This window comes from Mycteria americana, chromosome 2, assembly GCF_035582795.1.
Source record: "Mycteria americana isolate JAX WOST 10 ecotype Jacksonville Zoo and Gardens chromosome 2, USCA_MyAme_1.0, whole genome shotgun sequence".
Lineage (NCBI taxonomy): Eukaryota > Metazoa > Chordata > Aves > Ciconiiformes > Ciconiidae > Mycteria > Mycteria americana.
In genome coordinates, this window is record NC_134366.1 from 46,498,287 (window position 1) to 46,522,349 (window position 24,063).

General features: G+C 41.4%; 1 protein-coding gene across 4 annotated transcripts in view; it reads left to right on the top strand.

Moving 5' to 3' along the window:
• Positions 1-12,828: 12,828 nt before the first annotated feature.
• CMTM8 (CKLF like MARVEL transmembrane domain containing 8) overlaps positions 12,829-24,063 on the top strand; it is a 37,634-nt gene continuing 26,399 nt past the window's right edge. For 3 of the 4 annotated variants that reach the window (XM_075495579.1, XM_075495581.1, XM_075495582.1), the window contains exon 1: positions 12,829-13,161. In XM_075495579.1, coding sequence (XP_075351694.1) covers positions 12,991-13,161 — 171 coding nt within the window. In that variant the 5' untranslated portion in view covers positions 12,829-12,990. The remainder of the gene's footprint in view (positions 13,162-24,063) is intronic. The other variant, XM_075495580.1, reaches the window with a different exon arrangement.

Below are 24,063 nucleotides of genomic sequence, written 5' to 3' on the forward strand. Positions count from 1 at the left end.
AGTGTGATAGATTCTTTCTGAATATTTGTTTTGAGAACTTAGTGAATGTCTTTCAGTTTGATGATTACTGAGCAGAGGCATGTGGTGGGCTCAGAAAGTACAGCCTTGGGGATTTTTAGTTTGCTTTTTTGCTTTTTGAAGGCTGGAGAGAACTGGAAAGCAAGCCAAATCTGTTAGCAAGCACGGGCTGGGATTCTGATCTATGTAAATAATAATACAGAGACATTTATGAAGCATTACCTAGTATTTAAAATGCAAACTTCAAACACAAAATACTTGCACCACAGCTTCTCAGTAACTGTAAGCCATTTTTTTAACATGCTATTCTTTTTTGTGGTACCTACTCCCTATATTGTTGCATCAAGGATAAACCAACATATATTGTGATACATGATTTTGAAGGCTCAAAATACTCACTTAAAATCATGTTAGCAAAGTGAGCTCAAAGCAAGCTTCTCTCTATTGTGATAGCTGAGCAGAGACAGCCTTGGCTGTGCCTGTGCTTTGGATTAAAGCCCAGATTTTGTACAAGTGTTTTTAGTGGTGTATTTAAACCCAGTTTAGGCATTTTTCTACTGTGCAGAGTTGCATTTGCATGTGACAGAGATGCTTTATTTTGGTTTTGTTTTTTTTAATGCAGACTTCATCAGCATAATTTTCTCCAAGCTTCAAGTTAGGTGGTAATTGCAGTAGCACTTAGTCATGCCAGTCTTCCCTTGTCTCTGTTTAATCTTATCCTCCGGTTTTCTTCATCTGCATTTTTTTCAGGCTGTAGGCTACTATGGAGAAGGAATACCTTTCGTTAGTCCCAGAGCTTTAGCCAGCACAGTAAAAAAAGATCAGCATACTGCCGTCTTCATTTAGCCTTGTCTTACGTTTGTTGCCCAGTAGAGAGGTTAAGTGTGGAATAAGATCTTCCAAACTTTCATAAACTTGTTGGGTTTAATCCTTCTGCCACTGGCATCTTTATTCACTGTTTTAAAACAGCAGAAGCTCAAGTTTTTCATAGTGGTATTCCCTGTTGCAGTTGCTCAGGCAGCTTTAAGTCTCTAGAATATGTGATCACACCAAAATCTTGGTAGCTAGCAATGATCTTCTCGCAGCCAGAGTCCTTAAACTTTGTAACAAAAGCTGCTTAATTTGATTCTAGTGTATTCCTACTCTAGAGCTACAGTATCTTACACTTATGTGTACTGTACTTCATTACCATATTCATTCAAATAATATTTTTTTTTCTCAGAAATTTTGTCTCCAACCTATGTGTGACTATACATTATTCACAGATATATTCTAAAACTTGTAATTTGGCTGCTTATAACCATTTGGCAGAGGAATGTGCAGTTAGCCAGTATGACAATTTCCAGGTGTGGCTTTTCTTCTAAAATACAATGTGGTTGGCTTGACAGTGCTGTGCACTGTTGAGCAGCAGAGGTGTTTCCTAGCAGGCACAATTAGCTTTCTGAAAGCAATCAGATTAGAAATGAGAGAAGAGTGTGGAATGAGGTTGGACTGCCTACCCTACAGGTAATTTGTTTTAAGTGCAACTTGTATATACTACGTGTGGAGGAGAGAGGGAACAGAATTCAGAAAATTGCACTCGTCGGAGAATGGGGAGTGAGACCAAGTCAGTTTTAACCAGTGCAAGAGCTGGTAATGCAAGAACATGCACTAAAATACAGGAGGAGTGAAAACAAAGCTGTTGAGAGTTGATTTGAGCCCCTTTTGTCCTGTCACTCTGTACCAGGCACGGCTTCGTGGTAACAGCTTATTGCAGCAGTGTCCTCTTCAAAACTAAATCCGGAGAAATGTCTCCTCAGAGAACTTAGCAGTTGCTCAAGTGCAAGAGAGATTTCACAAGCACACTCGGTATTACCAAAATGCACTGAGATGTAACAATTGCTGTTGAAGTTCCCTCCCTTCCATCTATCACTCTCCAAGAAAGATATGGGAAACTCTTGAGATGAGAAAAATATGCTGTTCATGCACTCCAGACAAGTTATACAGAGGAAATATGGACTCTACTCACTTTGCAGTGGGATCATGAGAGTTCAGAAAAATGCAGAGATAGTCATGAGAAAGCCAGGCAGGAGGTAGTCAGAGAAATAATTGCAACCTCCTTGGGGTAAAGACACCCATTCTTTCTTTCACACACTGCATTTAACAAGTGAGAAATAATCAGAGGTGTTGTCTACCTCTTCATCAGTTCATTATTTTTCTCAGAGCTAAACTAAGCAGGATTAGGTCTGACTAAGTAGTGAGAGGCCCTCAAAGCAAAGCTCCTCAAAATGTTCCTCCTGAAATTCCGCGGGAATTTTCTTCCTTCTCTCTTGCAATTGTAGATTCAGAGCTAGAAGCGGGAGCCCTAGTAATAGCAAGGTATCCATAACCCTGGCTATTAAAGTTTTTTATGTGATCTTAACAACCAAATAATTATAATGCTATTAGCAGCTGTAGCCTGATGTTACCAGAGACTGAGGTTAAATGATAGAAATTGAGCAAGAACACTCCAGGGTTGCTCCTGACTCCTGATGCATTTTTATCCATCTAAAATAGGTCCTGACCCACAAGTGGGCTGGAAATCTTGCTGGTTCCTTCCACCTGAGAACTTGCGTGTTGTGTACCAGCTCTCCACTAGCACAAAGTCAGCATCACTGGTTTTCTCATTGCTACTGTAATCAGTCCTAAAGTGAAGAGTAGGGGACTTGGTTACATGATTTGTAAATTATCAAATATTATGGTGATGGGGGCATGAGAAGCATTTCTGTGAATGATCACATTTAGACAGAACCCGTCATGTCAGCTTGTGGGCTGAGTCAGGGGAGCATCCAAGGAGTGATAAGCAAATATGGCGACATTTAAACATCTCTGCTCTTCTAATGTTGGAACAGTAATTGAGTCCAGACTGGATGGGCAGATGGTTTTTAGGAAATAGGGTAGAAAGGCCCGGTATGGGAAGATTTGAGAAGCACAGCTCCAGGTACCTTGTTTTAATTACTGAGTGGGACTAGACTGATTTAAAACTCATTATGTTACAATGACTGGGAACTCTGCACCAGGTAATCAGGCCTTGGATGTGTCCCTCTTGAATGCATCGCTAAAAACAACAATGTGGTTTATTGTCGCAGAAGCTAGAGGGTGAATAAGCAGGGAACCTAAACTATTCAAGGCAGCGGCAGCCTGCTTGAGTCAGGATGAAAGCATTTCAGCTGGGCTGTTACAGGGAAGTTCCTGGGATTGCTGACTGAACATGTCCTAAAGAACAGGTGACTTCATTCCCCAGGACTGCTTGCTCTGTGTGTTAAACTCACATTTTAAAAAAGGAGATGCATGCACATGCACAGATAACACTTGGACAGGGAAAATGCTTAATTTTCAAGTCCACTTTCAGTTCTGAAGTATTAGTGTTAACATATGATTTACCTCTATTGAATGCAGTTTTCTTGGGCTTACCCAGTCGCAAGTCTTTGCATAGCTAGATAGCGTTTTGGAAAGATTATTTTGCTTTCAAAAGCATTATCTGGCTTGAGATGGTTAGTAAAGTATATTGAAATCCAGTAGGTAGATCTCAAGAAATAGCTGATCTTCATATGCATTTTAATACGGATTTGGAGTGTTTGGGGTTGGTGGTGGTTTGGGTTGGCAAACTTTTTATTTTTTGTACTGCCTTTGAGCAAACACAGCCTAGTGCATCTGCTTTAGTCCAGTATCGTTGACTGATTATAATGTGATGATGGCTTTTTTTAGCACAACTTATGTCAGAGGACTCACTACCACACACACAGGATAAGGGCTGCTTCTCTGTGTAGTGCTAATGGAGAGACTACGCTTCTCGCTGTCACTCATCTTACAGCTCATGCTTGCTAAAAGTTATTTTCAATCACATTCATGAAATACTGTGAAATAACTATTTCTTTTTCAAGGCAGGGATACATACAGAGCAAGTATGTGGGGGATGTAGTTCTTCAAGTCCTGCCTCTTCCTCACTTCCCCAGATTTGGAGGTGAACTTGAACTGTATCACTCGCACTCAGATGAGGTAGACTGTGGGCCTGCTACCCCCTCCATTCCCCTCTCCTAGACACGCAGTTGTCGTGCGTCCTCATAGCTCCCGTTCTATGCTCTTGCAAGAAGACAGGATTGAATACTTCTCTTTATAGTAGAGGTGCCTTCACCAGCATATTCTTTTTTTTTTCTTTTCTGTCTGTGTTTTTTTCTTCCTGCTGGTTGCCTTACACACAGTTGCTTTACAGATGGGAGTACTTTTGCAGGCTGGAGGATGTCACCTAATACTCATCTTCTGATAGACAGATAGCTTGAAATACACCTTAAAATATGCCAGTGTTGTTCATTGCTATTTATGAAGATACTTTATTAAATCCTGCGTTTCAGCACTGATTAACTTAAGTAATCCCCTTACTCATATTTCTCTTGCTTGTGAATTACATCAAGAAATCCTTCACTAGTGAATTCAGATAGCCCATGAAAGTAGGCTTCTAGGACAAGAGGGATGCTTGTATGCAAGAAATAATCTCAGATTTCATCAAAGTAACACCTGGTTTGAATACATCCTTGCTAACTTTGATGTTTTTCCTTGTACTGCCTGCTTGAACAATGAATCACAAAAATATGCCCTCCCTGATTAGTACTTCACTGAAATAGTAATCATAACATCGCTTAAAAAGAAAGCACAGCAGTTTGATGCATGATCTTCATTTGAACACACTGATACAGCTTGTGTCCTGAGCCTCTGATTGAATCCTTGTGAGGAAGGCAAGTAAGAAGTTATTTGATTGGCATATTCAGAGCACCACACTGCTTTTGTAAGATCATATATTTGATATATTTAGTGACTACTTTTTTTTTAATAATTGTCTGGGAGACATTATTTTAATTATATAGATATGTCTGTATATGTATGTGTGTGTGTGTATATATACTTATATATATATAAAACCAGTTTTCTGATGTGCTGAGGAGATGACGGTTAAGCTATCACACTACCTGTCCTCATCTTCCTTCATAGTCTTTTAACATATGGGTCAATTCCAGCTGAACGTGACAAAGTGGAAGAGTACCAAAAGATGTCAAATTATCGTAAATGCCAAGAAAACATGCTAACTGAGGATACCCTCTTAGTAGAAAAAAGCTACATGGAATAGATTGACCTTACAAATACCCCCACTGCAGTGAGTACTTCCAACGGAGTCTCAACTTTCTTGGACATTAAGGTGAGCCAACCTCAAAGTTCATAGGAAATGAAGCTTTTTAATTGTGGGGCTTATGGGGACATCTGTGTTATAACAAATCTCATGTCAGAATTGTCTCATAGTTAGCATTAAGCCAGACATTCACAAATATATGATGGAATTAATTCACCTCAATATTAGTAATTAGAGCCACATCCATCTCAGAGCATCCTCTACTTAATCCAGATCTAATACTGCAAACCACAGGGCTGTGCCAATTCAGAGGATTTAAATACCTAGGTAATGAGGTTGCCCTCAGTAGGAAGGCTGTATTTTAGCTGCACTACAAGCATTTAGTAAAATCCTTCTTGGTATGTTTTTCTCATGGTTCAAAGAGCTTAGATAGCCTAACTCCTATCAGCTCTTCTCCCAATCTCCTAAAATCCCCAAATGAAAACCTTCCTTTCTTCTGAAATTCTCTTTTCCCTCACTGATCTAGCAAAGAAGCATTATCCGTGCTCAGTAGCTAGTTAGTAGGGTGATAAATGACTTGACAGGATAAGCTTTCTCAAGACATGTCATAAATGGGATAAGCCTTTGTTCTGGGGAAATCCCAGTCCCTCCAAAAGGCAGCCCGTCATCCACCCCCTGACTGCTCTACAGCCTGATACCGTGCACCGCTCTCACACAGCCCAAAGCCTGCAATTTTCAAAGCAGACTAAGTGAATTGAGAAATTTAACAAAATTTGGCTTTCTGATTAATTTAAAAATCCCAGCAGGTTTTGCTAGACCGGCAACAGACAACACTCTCTTCTCCATAAATAAATGCAGCCATAATAGAAAAATCATTCTCTCTTCTATTTATCTCCTGTTTCTCCAGGCTCCTATTTCTCTTGCAATAGCTGTTTTCAGGAACCTAGAACCGAAGAATGCACTAAGTGCCTTGCATCACTGCAGCTATTTTTTCATGCACTGACACAAGACTTACCAGATATCGGCAGCTTTGCATGCTGGTTTTGTGAGTATCTGTAACACTAATGCTATGAAAGCATCCAATAATTATTTATAATCATGAGCAGTGTTCTGTATATTGTAAAACATTGGTGCCTGCACCTCTTGTGTCCTGCTTTGAGTTGAACTTGACTGTGTTTTGTGCTAGGGAGATTTGTTTCTTTGTTTTTGTTTTGTTTCAGGGCTAAGACTCTTCTATGAATACAAATAATAAGGTCATTTTGTTCTTTGTGTTCATAGAAGTCTTTTGGCACTGGTCTACTTGCAAAGATAAATTGCTGATGTGAAACTAGCAATACCATATCACTCAGTCACTTGAAGATTTCAGACCATTACGTGGTATAATGTGTTCCTCTGTTAATATTTTGCTCTCCTTCTGTTAATGGATAGATGTCAAATGTCTTTATCCCATACTAAGAGAATGGCTGTGCAGACCAGTATGAAGAGCAGTAGAACATCTGCCTGCATTTCTCTGCCTTCTCCTTCCACTGTTGTGTTCTCCAAGACTTAGGTCACTGCCCTGCCAGGCTCCCAGTTCTCCTCTCCTACACTTCAGCCCCCTACGACACAGCACACACACTCTGGTACGTTGCCCCAGCCAGCTGCCGCCTTTCTCAGCAGATCCTGCAGTCAGCTCACTGGCCTTTTTTCTTTCTCTGGATGAGGATTTTCCACCCTTAAACTTTGCAGGCCACCTGCATAAAACTGATCCTTCCCATACAGCACTTTCATTACCCAACTGTTGGCCAGGCACAGCCCAGCTGGTGAGACTCGTGAGATCCTTTCTTCTGCTACCACTTCAGGACAAGGAGGCCATGTGTCAGGCATTGGTACTGCATGTATATTGTACATCTGGGTGACTAGAGCAATAACAAGATCATAGCTTTATGGAATTAATTGTAATTAATTTGTGTGGTTTCTCGAATCACTCAGGTCATTTCTTGTCATGTTCTGTATAATACAGACCACAAAATTTGTCACTGTAAGCTTGGTAAAGAGTATATTTTAAGTAAGTCCATAGCTTTGAATTATAGATTTAAAATGGTGGAGAGTCTACTGCTTTACTTAATAAATTATTCAAACTGCTAATTATGCTGTATTAAAAAAGATAAGTTAAAAAACCCTAAACAACAAAGATGCTTTATTTTCACTCTGAATTTGTCCAACTTCAGCTTCCAGCCATGGTATCTGGTTAGGTTTTTGCCTGCCAGCTACTGGATGTCTTCTCTCTGTGTGTATATGGACACAGCAAGCTCACGTCACCTCCTAATAATTTAGCATAACATAAGGCGCACTTTAGGTCTCAGGCATGTTGCAGGGTGTTGTACCAACCATAGCAGAGCAAGATAGCTGTCTCTTAATAAAGCCTGCAAGCAAGCCCATGGCAGAAGTTATGAGGTGGCTGTCTCTCTTCCTAAACATGGATGACGCTGTGATGAAACCACGGTGGAATTCTTCAGTCTTTCATTAATTATCTAAAAACAAATATGGCATTGACAATTGTTGAAGGTGATCTTTTCCTCCAGCTGTTTTGCACTGGGCTTGGGTGCTGTATAAACATTACCTGGTTTGATTTACATAAACACTTAGGCAAGCACCATCCTTAATGAGTAGAAAACATACATGCCTTCAGTGGAAACGTTTATATTCTCAAGTACTGTAATCACTAGTATGTGTTTGTGCCATAGTAATATTTAAAGGTCTACGGAGGACTGGTGACCCCAATGAAAGTATTTATGAGTGTGCCTCAGGGACAGCCTGTCTGGACATGCTCAGGGGCAGAATAAGCTCATTGCTCACATAACATGACACTGGACACTCTTGAGTATTCAGGTGATTCGTGATTTGCATGTGCAAGAAGGCATGGCCACCAGCTGCGCTTGGAGCTGCGCTTGCAGGCTCCCTGTAGAGAAAGACAGCTGAGGGCAGCTGAGAAGCAGCCTGTGAAATACAATATGGGCATACTCTTGCAGGTGCATTACAGATTTGAGGTCCCTGACCCCAAAGCATGAAAACCACAACTCCCATTCTGAGAAGATTTGTACATAGCTTTCACACTTCTCGCTACGAACTCTTCTCTCAATTTGAGTAGATGTGCTCTCTGCCCTGAAGTTAAGCATATGTGTACAGCATGCCGCGATGGTGTTCCAAGTACAAATCTGCTCTGGAGGAAGTAAGCAATTTTTCCTCAGCACAGTAACTAAGACACGGTTGTGTTTCAGGGCTGGGAGGGATTTTTAGATTCCCAGAGCAGATAAAACAGCTGGTGAAAGGCTAATGCACAGAAAATACACAGCTTTTATGTACTTTGTGATTTCTTTTCTTAGCACAGTCTCTATCACCAAACAGTTTACTTAGTGTCATGATAATGGGTTTCAAAACTGAAAAAAAATTAAAAAAAAAATCTTTAAGTCAGTATATTACTGTTCACAGCATGGAGTTAATTCTCTGTATGGCAGTCCGTATGTTCTAAGACAGCCTTTTGGCAGGTAAAATGTCTGTGCGTCTACAGTCAGGCCTTTGTCCATACAATTCAAGTAAACTTCATGTAAAGAAAGAAATATTTGCGAGAAAAGGAGTACAGAACATAAACAGCTAAATTTTGCATTTTCCAGCATTAGGGTAGTAATTTACGTATCTGATGATCAAATCCCATGCACTGTCATTACTCGCACTGTAGTTTCAATTGGTATTGATTTTATGTTTGTTAATTTTGGGGTGCCCAAGATGCAAAACCAAACAAGCCTCATGTTCAGTGATGCTACATACAACCATATATCCTTTACAGATTTGCAGAATAATAGCCATTTTGAAAACATAGGCATCTCATCTATTCTCTCTCTATTGCAGCAACGTTAGAAGATCCAAGTATCTCAATCATGAAAGCCATCTTTACTTTGCAAAATACCGGTTCATACACAGAGTAATTTGCCTTGATTGATTATTAGGCATGCCTATAGCACATGTCACTACCAAAGTACAAATCAAGTATTTCTGGTTTGGGTTAGTGTAAATCAGCTTTTCCGTACAGTCGTAAGCCGCCAAAGAGTAATATATGTTATTAATTATTTACTTAAATACGTTTGTAGCTCAAAGCCTACACTTTGCTGATTCCGAAAAGCCATTAGGAAATACTCCAAACATTTCTTGATTTAATGCTAACTAAAAATATCTCATCCTCAGATTAGGACAGTGGGATGTCAAAGGTGAGAATATTTGTCCTGGACATCCGACATGAATCCACGTTCCTTACGTATGACCTGGGTTGCATGGAAAGTACAATTCCTTTCCTGCCCTTTTCAGAATAAGTTCCCTCAGCTTTCTTAGATCACTCCTATGTGGTTTAAAAACAGTAAGTTTTTGTTGTTGACTGAAATCTGCTGATGACCAGTGAAAAATCTCAATCACTTTTCCTTTTATATGTTTACTTGTTTTACTTATCTAAAAAAAAGTGTGAATAATTTTGACATTTGAAAATTCTAGGATTTGGGAGGAGGGAAGGGAAGCTGTATTTCAAAAACAGAAAACCAGTTCAGGAAATTCCAGTCAGCTCCACTCCTTGGGCCTGTGAGTCTACTTTAATTAGCACTTCCAGTTGCTCAGATTGTTGCTAAGAAGGTAGTTCTAGAGAGCTCAATCAGTAATCTCAAAAATGTTGATACCTCAGGATTTGAGAACCAAACCAGCTTAAATGGAAGAATCTGTTAATTAGATATCGAGATGTTCAGGAATAAACCCTTTACTTAGAAACCTGATAATACTTGTATCAGCTATTTTGCTTTTACTAAAACATTTACATTGAACGGCTTCACCAAATTACGTATTTTTTTCTAATCACAGTATACTTCATTATAGTAGTTGACAAGCAGAGGTTACAATCTTGACTGGTGTCTAAAAGCCTCACCAATCTCCTTCCCTTGAAAGGTTAATTTCAAATACAGAAAATTGGCCACTTTCTTCTCTCTTGGTAGTTCTGTAATAAAAGGTTGATTGTTCAAGCAGCAGCATTCAATTATTTTGCTTCTGATGCTATCTACATGTAAAAAAATCTAGCTAAGCTCAAATGGTCCCTGCAGGCTTTCCAGTTCTAACCTTCAGTGGAAGGATACAAAACAAAAAATTAGAGCCTCACAGTTAACATTCAAAATGTAAAGTATTATGTTGTCAAGTTAAAGAATGAAATTTGCTTCCTGGAATATCAGTGATATAGAAAAGCTTCTGGAGTTTTGTCCTTTTTTTAGTGAAACTCTCCTTCAAATATGTTTGCCGGAGAAAAATGTGCTAACTAAGGAAGTCAGAGTGGCAGCCAGTGTTCACAGAAGTTGCCCAGAAATGTAGCTGTCCAGTTCTTGTTGAATTAGTCATGATACTAGACCTCTACAACAGACATTGAAAACATATGCTATATTAATAGATTTAACATAGTTGGAACAGAAAACAAATGTTTCCCTATCTGTGTTTTTGTTTTACTTTTTTTTTTCTCCACAGGACCTGGGATGCTCAAATGATAGATGTGCAGACCAAAAGTAATTAAATTTATTGCTCTGATTGTGATGGTTGAAAGAGAAACAACACTGACCTCCAGAAGTTTAGAGAGCAAAATAAATACAGAGTTTTAGCATTATGCATCAAAACTGAGACCACTGAATAATGTCCTGGAAACATGGTGAGAATACACATCCAGTATAAAATAAATCAGCTCTCAAAGGGACAGTGATGTGAATAACCCAAACTATTTTGAAATTTGTGTTAATTTTGCTATCGGCATGAATTTTAGCCCCACATTTACTCACTTTTACTTACTGATCTTATAGGTGGGAAACTGAAAAGACAAGAGTCTTTCAGAGGAGAAAATCAATGCTGTTACAATGGATCCTCACGAACAGCAACAGGGGCATCTCAAAGTGGCTCTGGCATTGGAAGGAAGCTTGGCAGTGCTGAACAATCAGATAAAGCACTTTTTATTTGCAAGCCAGTTGAAGCAGGTCTCTAAACAGACCAGTGCACAGATGTGTTCTGTTCCTTTAAAATCTCAGCTCTTATTTAAGAGAAAGGGACAAAATAGGAACACAACCAATACAGAAATGCTGGTAACTCCACAAAAAATGATTATTTTTTTACACAAAAAAGTGTAAAATTCCTCATTCATGATTGAGATGTTGTGTTAAATGGTTTGAGTGTGTGGTTTGCTAATGGTCTTCTTTTTTTTCCTCACAAAGAAATTGTATGATCTGTATATGCTGTATATGCTGATCTGTATATGCTGTATATGCTGAGTGGCTGGCATCTCATTCTGATGACCTGTAGTTCACGTTTGCAAAACTGCCACATTTCTTCTGCCATCTTAAATAAAAAAGTCACCAGTGCCTATAAGTATGTGGAGGTTCCACAGAGCCTGAGCCAAGACACACATTCCAAGAAGCCCATGGAGCCTGTGCTGCGACACACTTACACTGTGAGTGGAGGCACAATGATGCACGAGAACCAGTTCTTTTGGGTATTTCACATTTCCCGTATTTCTGGGAGAAACTCTGCCATCCTCCTCCTCCCTCCCCAGCTAATTCAATCCCTTGCTGAAAGGTAATACTGCAAAATCCATCCTTTGTTAGCCAGTAGGAGAGCAGCAGTAAACAATTCGAGGACAATAGCCACCAGACATATGGAAAACACTTCATTTTTACTGAGCTGCCACATCCAAATGCTTTGCTAACGAGAATTCCTGAACATTGAAAAAAAACTATAACCTGCTTGCTTGTTGTTGAAACACCATATTTTTCGTAGAATGGAAGATCACTTTAGAAGCTCTTAAATGACCCGGAAACGATTTTTTTTTTAAAAGGCAACACTTTAGACTGGAAAAGTACTAAAAAATATAGGTTAGGGAACAGCTTGACACTCTCAGGTAGCAGGCCAATAATGACCTCATACTTTCCATTTCCAGTGACTTTCATAGCTTTTTAAAAGTCTTTTGCATCATGGAGACTCGATTGTTTGGCAGATCCCAGCTAAATCCCCACTTCCAGCTCTGAGAGGGCTGTGGTATCTCCTAGCCTCTCATTCCCTGCCTGTGGCACTTCGTGGTGGTTCGTGTCCCACCAGCGTGCCACTGATGAGCGATGGCAGCCAGTGGGGACAACCTGCAGCACCCGCATGTCTCCTGTCAACATTTGCTGCCCGTGGAGCCAGGGGCAACAGTCCAGGCAGACGACAACAGCAGCAAGCACATGGGGTCGGACCCCCAAAACCATGCTCATCCATGAGGCTATGGCATGGCTTCCCGCAAGGTGTTTTTCCAGAGCGTGGCTGGCTTGTCCTGGCTCCTTGGCCACACTGGAAGCAGACCTCGTCCCAAAGGCCTCTGTGTGTATAAAAGTCCCGGAGGTCAGGAGGCAGTTTCAGAGGGGCCCCAGGTTGCCCCCATCAGAGGGCGCTTCCCTAGCGCCGGGGTCTCCCACACCAGCCCTGGCGGCCGGTCCCTAGCGCCTCCCCTTCAGCCCCCCGCCCGCCTCCGTGAGGCAGCAGCCCCGCTCCCGCCTCAGGGGCAGCTGCGGGAGGGCTGGGCGGCCTCCTGGGCGGGCGGCACCCCACCGGACCCGCCTCTCCGCCTGGGGCCGGGCGCTGAGCACCCTCCCCCCGCGCTGAGGCGAGGGGCTGCCCGCGGCGCCGGGGCCACACAAAGCGGTGCGCGGCGGCGCCTTTCCCGCCGCCCGTGAGGCGGCAGCCGCCCCTACCTACGCCCCGCCGCCGGGCTCGGGGCTGGCCGGCAGGCGCGGGGCAGCCCCGCGGCGCCAACGATGGAGGCGCCGGTGCCGCCGCCTCAGGAGCAGCCGCCGCGCCCTCGGTCCCACACGGTCACCACCACCAGCAGCTCCTTCACCGCCAACCTGTCGGCCAGCTCCAGCACCCTCGCCTACGACAGGGAGTTCCTGCGGACTCTGCCCGGGCTTCTCATGGTGACCGAGATCGTGAGTGACCGCGGACAGGCGGCGGCCATGGAGAAGCCGGGCCGGGGGGTGCGCGGAGGGGCTCTGCGGAGGGGCGGGGGAACGTCGGCCCGGCACAGGGCGCTCAGCTGGTTTTCGGGTCACCGCTGTGGAGAGTTCCCGCTGTGTTTTGGAGGTTGGGCTGTTTCCCCTCGGTTCGTCGCCTGATGCCGCTTCGATGGGTCCGTACCGGCAGGTGAAGCGGCGGGAAGGGACGGCTTAGAAAAAAGGGCGGGGGGGGAGCAACGCTCCCGCCCCGAGGGAAACTATCGACAAATGCAAAAGTAATACAGGGCACATACAGTCTTTTTAGTCTCCTGCGGTGTTTGTGGTATCATCGCCTCTCGTAGCGGAAAAATGAGTTTTGGCAGATCGGGAACTGCTTTTGGGAGGCTGTTCTGAACTACATCGGTTGTATACGATTCGTACTTCATAGCGCACTGATAACCATGACGTGAGAGTTAATTAGGCAGCCTGTCTTCATTTTGTAGGTCAATAAAAACCATTTCCTTATGCTTTTAGTGATTAGATACACCTGTGCAGAGCAGGATATGAACGAACTAACACCTTTTGGTTTTGGTAGCGATTTTATTTTTGGCAGGTACTTTATAAGGTGTAAATGAATGTACAGACGGCCAGGCAGTATGGAGTTTAGTCACTTGTCTTAGTGGTAGGCAGTGAACAACACAACGCTGGGATCCCTCTGCAGGACTGTCTACTCTCGGTGTGTTAAGCAATAGATACTTAGCATCTCTGCTTAAAAATAATGCATTTAAGTCTGCTCATCTGTGCTATTACTAGTTAAGGAACTTAAAGAGCTGGTTGCCCCAACTAATTTTTTGAGTTTCCTGTGTGACGTTTTTGCTTTGATGATGCTGGAATGATTAACTTATTTGACCAGATTCATTTTCAAGGCTTGAAAACATTGTGCTTCACCAGAGCAGTGGAATGACTGTTGTTTTTGCTGACTTCAAAGTTAAAATAACCAAGCAAAGCTTCGGGCAGATGTGGAGTGTAGGACCTCTGGCAGGAGCAGTGCTGTTGGAGAGAGAATGTGCATTACGAGATGCTAGCTGCTGTGCGGGCAAGTAGGGCTGAGGGTGTGAAGTCAGAGCCTGCTACCAGCTGGTACCTTATATGTTGGCATGGTTGGGAGTTCAGGCAATCTTTAGGTGATTGTAGGCTTGTTTCAGCTGTTAAATACAGGGGATGCTTCACTGTCAGGGTTATAGTAGATCTGTGAATAAAGTAGTCTTAGTTTTTGCAAGAAAAGCTGCTTTCTTTTCCATTATTTTCTGTTACTAATTACAATAGAATTATGAACTTTCTTGTACTTTATCTGAAGAGTGATCCCACTGTAGATTGTTAGAGAGGTGCCTAAGGCTTTTCCCAACCCCTGCTGGAATGTCATCTCTTCAGCCTGGCTACGAACACTGCATCAGCTGCACTTATTTTGAGCTACACGGCCACAGGGCATGGACAGGCTCTTGCTTACTCTTTGTTGGAAGTGTGCTTTCTAGTTTGTGCTGGCCGGTGATAATACTTGTGTAGCTTTTCTTTCTGAACAGAGTGATGATGGTTTTTAGGTGGACTTTGTTTCCTATCAGCCATTCCTGACTCATGGAGTAATTATGAGATGATTCTTCAGCCACCATTTTGAGATACTTGAGTCCATTAATATTGACATTTAGAGCCAACTTTGGTTTAAGTTTCCTAAGTTTCCACATTTACCAGCAAAAAGTTTCCACATTTACCAGCTTTGGAAAGAACCTCAACGCTACATGACTGTAGACTAGTGTAGAGTTGTGTCTGCACTACAGGCTTCCACCTATGTATTTTTATTGATCAACAGTGTGAAGATGTGCAGATCCTGGCCAGCTCAAAGGAGCTGACAGAAGTCTCTAATGTAGATTAAGTTACATTGGTTTGCGATTATATATTTGAGAGAATGGAGGACAGTTTTAATACAAAGTTAAAAGCCATGAGGCAGGCCCTACAGAAGTAGAGTATTGTTGGATGCTGCCTTTGAGGAAATAATTCTGGTTCTTAACCCACTTATTTTAAAGCAGGTAGAGTAGCTGTTCTTCTGTGAAATTAAAGGAAAAGAAAAACATATTAGTGTATACCTTGATATGGAATTTACTGACATAAAACCAGTTGTTAAATAAGTGAGTTTATATATGTGTATATATATAATGTTTGGCATTGGGTTTTGGTCAAACCTTTTCCACCAGTTCTGTATGTGTTTTTTTTTTTTTTTTTTTAGAGAAAATGTGCTTTTAAAAGAGCATGACTGGCTTTACACAAGATCTCCATTTCAGAATTAGCTGTGCATATTCAGCAGTAATGGAGTTGTGTCCCCTAAATCAGTCAGTTCCTTCCTGTTCTGATCATCTTAGATATCTAAAAGTTGTGGCTTGCCTGCACAGATTGGCTCTTCAGGATATTTCTGACCCTCAGTACTGATCCCCCAGCTCACAGCACGATCCTTCTGCTAAGAATTTGCAAACCTGTAAATGGGACAAGCTCATATGTGTGTCTTATTTCAGTCTCAGGAGTTTGCAGCCTGATGGATCATTTTCAGTCTAAGCACCAAGCTCCGAAGTGCAGCAGCTGTGGTAAGAGCATACCTTTGCTTCCGCTGCCCCTGCTCTGGAGACAGCTGCAAGACTGACAGGGAAGAGGACTGTTTTTAGTAATATCTGTTATCACTGCAGCTACTCATCTACCAGACCCCATGTTCATTAGGATACTATGTCAAAGCTAAACTAGGGCTGTTAAACAACAGCGCTAAATGTTCTGAGAGTTTGCACTGTGGGGCTGCATAAATATTTGATTATTGCCGCTGTCAGTCAGCAACATGCCTGCAGCAAGAGGAATGCAGTCTGTGGCTCCTGGCTCTGAAACTGGAGCTCTCTTTTCTGTATTAGGCAAAGGGCAAATCTGTGTTATTCTTCAACCAAACAGAATGGAAAAGCACAAAGTTACCACATAAATTAAATCTTCCAGTCCTTTAAATGAAGGATCTTGATCAGGTTTTGCTCCTACCTCCCTCATTTGAGTGCTGTGAAGATGAATTAACTGCTGTGTGGATTTCCACATGCGCTGGTAACCAGCCTACTTCTGCAGGGAGGCTGTGGTTTAATGGCACAGTAAATTCAGCTTAACGGCTCCTACTAAGAGATTCTTTGCAGTGGTGCAAAACACTGGTCTGCTATTAACTCAGTCTGCTGTTTCCAATTTGTTCAAAATGAGTTAGCTTTATAAAGACAGGTTTTATGATGGATCAGGTATTATCTGTCCTTTATGTAGCTGCTTTAAAGCCAGCATAAATCTGGGATGAGGTTGACTGTGCATATTCAGCAGTAATGGCGTCATGTACCCAAACCTGGTTCAGCTTAATTTTGTAAGGCTATTTGGTTTAGCCCCGCACATATCTAGCACGAATGAATGCAGAACTGCAGCCTGAAGTGTAGGCTAAATTACCTGGTGCTGACAGATTTCCATTGCCTTCTACATCTGCCTCCGTGACCAGAGGGTGTGCAAGGTTTCCTGCCACTCACTGGGAAAGAACTGGGTCAGTTTATTTCAGTGCAAAGAGCAAAACAGAAAATGCCACTGGATTTCTGAGAGATGCCTTTGGGAACTGGTATAAAGCACAGCTTTGGTGTGTGGAAGCTTATCCAAATTACTTATATACAAAAGTAATGATGCTTGCTGAACAGGACAGGGGCTTCTGACTTGGGAGACTTGGACTACTGACAATTAATTTATCTGTATCTCTCAGCTTCTCTGAATGCCTTATCCATTCATAGAATATGGATACAAATCTTTGTAAGGCACACTGAGATCTGTTGGTGAAAAGTAGTATCTAAGATGTAAGTGGTGTTACATAAAGTCTTCAATTCAGATGTCAATTGCCTGGGTTGACACTGCAGTAAAAATACATCCTATAGAAGATAATTGATACTTATTCCTATAGTGTAACACCCCCCCCCCCCCCGAGGATTTATAGCTTCAAAAGAAGCAAGTATACCATTTCCAGAGATGTCTTTTGAGTGTTTCTTTTCTGTACAATAATGGCCCAGAAAGACTATATATTTGTCTTCCTGGGAATTTTATGGCCAAGGTAAATGATGGCTAGCAATACCTCCTCAGAGCTTTAAATCAGCTTCTCAAGTCAAGCATTATGGATCACTTTGGAGAAGTGGAGAGTTTTGTGGTTGCTATGGATGTAGTTATAAAAATATTTACTCTCTAGCATGATGACATTGATTCCTTTGGATTGTTGCTTCACACCAGTAAGTTGCTAGATACAGTCTCTCATAAAACTTGCCCTACTAATTTTAAGGCTTGTGATAGCTATTTGTCCTTAACAAAAGCACATACTACATAGCTTCAAAAGGTTTGGAAGGTTGTTACGCTGCTGCTGCAAGTGAAAGCTTGTGATGGTGTAAGTCTTAGTAAACTGTAATTACAGTTGAATTTCTTCATGCTATTCTATGCAGATTATTCTTTGAGTGAAATGCCCAGAGTAACTATGTACTTGAAATAGAAGCCTGATAGGAGGTTATTTACATTATTGGCACCACATAAAATTATGGTTTGAAATTACATTTCTGGACAATAAAAATAATTTTGATCGCTGTGTCATTATACCTTTGAAGGCTTAATTGAGAAAGGAAATCTTGTTGAATTTGTTTATTCTAGTAGAGTGGTGAGCCTCAAAATATTAATAGATGTTGAAAGTTATGTCAGGTTTAAGATACTGAGGTTGCCAAAACCAGAACAACTGGACATGTTCAAATGTTTGTTCAATAGGCTTTTCCCCCCTTTTTTTTTTTTCTCTAAGAGATGCACCAAAATCTTCTACAGATATTCAGGTTTTGAAGTAAGTTAGCAATAAAATCATATAAATGTTAAGAAAACCAGAAGTAATACAGTGGGACCATCTGCTGTGAAAAAGCTAAAAGACAAAAATTGTACTTAATTTTTTAAAGCTCTCTGTGCATTTAGCTTTTTCTTTTAGTCTTATGCCCTCTCTGACTGCAGTTCAGAGTTTTGTGTGTAGATCCCATGCTCCTCCTGCACCCCCAGTTCTTGGATAGCCCTCAGAAACACAGAGGGAGTTTCATAAAGCCCCTTTCCTCACCTGACTAGCAGCAAGACTTTCTCTTCTGTCAGGAACTGTAGAGAGTTTTTGGGTTTTGTTTTTTGGTTTTTACTTCTTATAATGCAATTTTTACTCCAGTCATAGCATGTCTGCTTGCATGAAGTTGACAACACTGAGGTATCTTCTGATGTGTTGCACAAGTGCTTTGCCCTAGAGGAGGTGTACCTAAGCATGGTCTTAAAACAATTAACTTTGAATTACTGAGTGAAGAGAAGTATCCTGTACTAGTCAGTCACTTCATCCAGTAGCTTCATTTTCCTATGCATGAAAAAAAAACCCCACACAGTATGAAGTCTAAGCTCTCTCCTTTGCTCTTGATCAGACAAAACTCTCACCAAAGTCAGGTTTCTGTTCTCCCTTTTTTAGGTGCTGTTGTTCAATCACTAACCCTTAGTGTAACTGTCCTTAGTGTAGTGGATACACAATCTATATGATTTCCATCTTCCTCTAGGATCATATTGTTTAAAGTTCTGTTTCCTTAAAGGTCTTTGGTTTTCTGGACAAGATCAGGGTGTTTCCTTGGGAAGAGAGAACTGTTTGGGGGACACAAGAAAACAGGCACTTTGGAAAGTGTTGTCTGGAACGTTCTCCAAGTGCAGATAGAAATAGTATTAGGACTGACATGGTAAGAGGGTGAAAATGCAGATGCAAACTGAATGCAGATATTTTACAAAAGGTCAAAAATGCAAAATATTCTCAGTACCTCAAGGTTAAGGTAGAATATGTACAAAATGTCATTATCTCTTCATGAGAAGAATGCTTTAAAGACATACTTAAACATCAACTTTGTTCTTGGGTGGATAGTGAATATAATATAATTCCTTCTCCCTCACTCATCCCAAACTCTAGAAAACAATTTCTTTCTTTTGTACCTACAAAATTCTTATGCAACCCAAAGCTAATTTTAAACAATTTTCTTGGCCTTCAGCAGCCTGTGTCTGTATGGTGGTAAAATGTGCAGTCCTCCCATTATTCCTAATGGAACAGGTATAGCTTCCTAGGTGCTTAGCTTTGGCATGATGCTGTGGCTGGGTGTGTGACTCATGAGAATGAGTGCTGAGGCTAAAACCATCGTGGTCTGAGGAGAAAGGTTGGTAATATAGTTGGAAAGAGATTGGGACTGCATCTCTGAAAACTACTTTTTTTCCAGCTATGCCAGCTGGTCCAATAAAAATCATTATGGAAGCTATGGAAGACTTTTTTTTTAATTTTTTTTTTTCTTTCCCCCAGAAGCCCCACATCTCTGGGTAATTGTGCTATGGGAACTGAGTTGCTTGTGAAGACAGTGCTATTTTCAGATACAGCAAACGATAGAGCTACTTGATGCTCCATCCTAAAATGAATACAAATCCTGGACTTGTCTGTGTCCCTTTTCTCTGTGATTGTTGGGGGTGTTTTGTTTTGTGTTTTGTTTTTCTCCCCTCATGTTACATTCTTTTTTTCCTCTTTCTGCACTGGGATTCCTGCCTTCTCCTTGGAATGATTTATTACACACTGTTAAGACCTCAAATTAGAGGATCTTAAAGTAGAGTATGCCTGTCTGGGGGGGGGAAGGTTTTCCATGCCATGTATGATGAAGAGGTATATTTGCTGGCAGTGTAGTAAGAACGCGAGCAGGGAAAGGATGAAGACAAAAAGGTTAATTGACTATGAGTCACACAGGACTCTTGCAAAATCATAAATGGCCCCAAGTTTCTGACTCCTAGTCTTAACGATTAACAAAGTGCTTCTTCTACAGCAAGAGCAGATGCCTTTCACTCCCTGCTCTAGGATGCTGGGAGCACTCTTGCATTCCTGGGGAGCCTGTGGATGTGTCTGCTCTGTCCCTATGTCCTGCACCAGCTGCGTAGCAGCAACAGGCAGGGTTACAGCAGCAGCGGTTCAAGGATTGTTCTTAAAAATTGAATTCTCAAAACCACAGAAAAATCCTCTTAAGGACTCTCAGCCCTTCTGAATGGGAAGTGTAGTGGGAATTATGATGTGCTGCCCGTGTTTGGTGAGTGCCTTCTCATTCAGCCTGCTGTTCTTTCCTGTTCTCTCCTGGGGATAGTAGTGCCATATAGTTAGTTTCTAATGGTCCTGCCTTTTTTAATATATATGTGTGTGTATGTATGTAATTTTTTAGCTTCGTTTTTTCTTTTGGATAAAGTACATATTGTAGCAGTGTGATATTTCTGTACTTTTTCCTGTTACTATTCAAGAAAAGCAGTAGAAAGTGTGTCCTTGCAGAGAGGGCCAAGCCCTCTTTTCTAGGGTCAAATAGCAAATAGATTTTAGCGTCCATCAGACCTTTGGCAAGGTAGTTCTGTTCGTGTGACCTGAGACAGTTCCCGTGGAAGCTGCTGGCACTGATTCACCTGCCTCTGAAAGGAGCGGCTCAGGTATAAGACTGGTAAAACTCCAGTGAAGGAGGAACTGAGTAGGCAAAGAATCAAGTCACTGCTTTCAGTGGGAGCTGGATCTGGTCCAAGGAAGGCTTGGTGCCAAGCTTATGTTAGTAAACTGAAAGAGGCTGGTCTTGGTTCCACGTTCATTAATACTGGATCCAGGCTTTGCCAGATCACTTTGCTGCACAGACTTGGATCAGTCCTGGGTGTGACTGCATTTTTGCCAAGTTAGAGCACAATATCGAGTGTTTACACTGTTAGTTTTTGGAAGGTATGGGTATGCAGATGATGCTGATGCAACCACAAGAGACAAAAATCTTCAAAGCTGAGACAAAAATCTTCAGAGAAAAACAAAACCACTTTAAACAAATTGGTATAATGATACCAATTGAGTGATAACTGTCCCAGCAGTTTGTTGTGGGCAGCCACAATGTTTCTGTTCCAGTATGAGATGTGCTAAAATCAGATTTTGTAGAACTGAGGTGAACTAAGTAAGCATGGTAATAATCAGCAAGATGTTTTCAGTCTTTGGATATATCATAATCTAGTTACAAAGAATAAATATATTGAAAAATGCTAGGTAGGATTGGAAAGAGGTCATGTGGGGAAAGCAGCTTCTCTGATCATACTCGAGTAGTTGCTGCTTGTGTTTTAGCTGATGGCCTGATGTGCACAACTTGAAAGGAAACCTGTCATGAACCTCTGCTTCATACAAACCAGTCTTGTTTTCAGGTATCATCAGCTTTAAATGTGACTGCTGTGTCCAGGCCTGGATTTAAATATATTAAAGGTGGCACTGTTTTGCACAGACTCCATTTATTTAGCCTGGAAGCTGTACAGCCACTAACAGGGTCCCCCTTTTTTTTTTCCTTTGTGTGTGTAGTGATTACTTGAAAGAGTCCCTTTAATATGTATTTTAGCATCTGTTCTCTTCATTCAACAGTAGTGCTATTCCCAAGGCTGCTGCTCCTGCAGCAGGTAATAGCTGAACGTGGCAGTGCAGTTTTGAGAGGAGTATGAGGAACTGTAGGAGAAATTTAAAAATGGAGACAGAGTGTTGCAGGCAGGACTCAAGCATTGGGGGCAGGGGAACAGCAAAAAAGCCTCCAACAAAAGGAAAACCTCTGCCATGTATCTCTAAAATGACACTTCAGCTGATAAAATCAGCCTCGGTTGTCTCCAACTGGAGACAGCCACTGTAGGGCAGACTCTGACAAAGATCAGGTGAGGAGAGGGTGAATCTGTGGTTGGATGCCTGCTACTATTGCTGTAGATTGGAAGGCATAAACAAATGCACAATTGTCCTCTACAGGCTCAGAGCACAACTGTGGTATGTGCTGGGGAGGGTGGTGCTTTTACTCAATTCTTAGAGGGCAGAAAAAACCACCCCAAAATGGCAGCATCTGCATTGATTTGGTTTTAGTTTAATTTCTAAACCATGATGTACCCTGCTGCCAGTAACATCATATGCTGTTTCAAAGAGCTTGCATGTGTCTAGGCACATACAAAACCATTTAAAAATATGATTATAGCTGAAGGCCTTGGAAATTAAGAAGTGTCAGAATTGGTGTTCACCCTGGCAGTGTTGGTTTTGTATTGGATTGTGTGCAGACACTGGAATCCAGTCAAAACCTGCGTGATCACGTTATTTTTGTCAAGAAACTTCTGTCACGGTCATTGCACAGGAGAGTGTTTCTGGGAGTTACTGGGACATGGTGCATACAGCATTGGAGGAAGGCATGTCATGAGTAAGGAAAGGGATTATTCAAAGAGAAAGGATGGTCTCCTGGCTAATTGCTTCCCTGGAAAATCTGATTTTTATCTTCTACTTGCACTACAGTATTCCTATGGGATGCTAGATAAGGCAAGTAAGCCTGGCATATCAGTGTGCTCTCTTTTCTCCTTGTTTTCTGGATCCCCAACTTTGGGTCTGAGATGCAAAGGAAATGATTATTCGCAGTTGTAGCTGAAGTCAGTAGGAGCTATGTTGTGAAGAGGCAAAATGCAGTACCGTGTTAAGGGCTGAGGGGAAAAAAGAGTTTTCTAGTGAAATTTGGCAACAAGTACTTTTGACCTTAATTTTAGTGCACTGTCTGTAAAATTGCGATACTGTACTTCTTTATCTCACAGAGATGTGTTTAATAGTTTACTAATGACCTGTGAGATAATTCAGATCACAAAGTATTTTTAAAGAGTCCATGTGGATACAAAGCCCTGAGTTGCATGCTGGGAACAAGTGTGCAGACCACACAAGTAAACAAGGAGAAAGCAAAATAGGGGAAGGCATTAGTCTGAAGAAGGCTCTCCCTTCTGTTGCTGCACGCAGGTGGTGGTGTGGAGAAGGGGAAAGTACATGGTCATGTAATCACAGACTATATCATAATGTATACTTAACTAATGATAGAATTAAGATGTGTGAAGAACTTTATTTCTGGCATTGTTGCATACTTAACGGGAAGTATTTCAACATATGTTTGTGCCTGTCTCTCTTTTGTGCACTCTTCTGCCTCTGTTGCAAGTCCTATCTTTCCAACTCTTTTAGTTGCACTTTTTTTTTTTTTTGTCCCTTCATTCCTTCAAGTCTTCCTTGCCCAGCAGCTCAGAGCAACTTGCTGAAGGCCTGTTTTGCACGATCTTCATCCAGACTGCTCTTCAGGCTTGACACAGATAATCAACATAGAAGAATTAAGAACTTGGCAAAATGGGGTCTTATGATAAGGAGATGTGAGGCAACTGAAAGAATAGGCTCTGCTCAGTATGAGACATCCATCTTTAATGGTTTCATAAAGCTGTAGGTGGACAAAACTATGAAAAATACTGTAGTATCTTAGAAGAATATTAGAAATACAGTGATCGGTGATTTAGGAGGTTATGGTGAATATTGTGACATGTTTGGTTCTTGCATTGTGGCAGGTGCTTTCTTTTAAATAAATGCTTTTGGCTGAGCCATAGGGATAGAGCAGGTTGGACAGACTTGTTTTTTGTTAGACCTATCACTATCTTGTGATGACCTCAATGAAAGACTTTAGAAAAAGGCTGAAAAGTTCTTCAGTATGAGAAATTCAGGATACATGGAAAAGCAGGATATGTATTGGGATTTCTGATTTACATTTCAAAGCCTCGCCGTGTGCCATGAGCCATGTTCATTGGACTATGCAATACAGTTACAACAGTTATTTACTATTGGGGATTGCTGGTTGACCTCCAAGCTGGAAATATTTCTCCTTCCTTGTGATATTACTAAGATATAGCACAGTACAAATGAATACAGTATTGGTGTTCTTTTTTTCTTCTCCAAATGCACAGGAGTTTGGCTAATGTCAG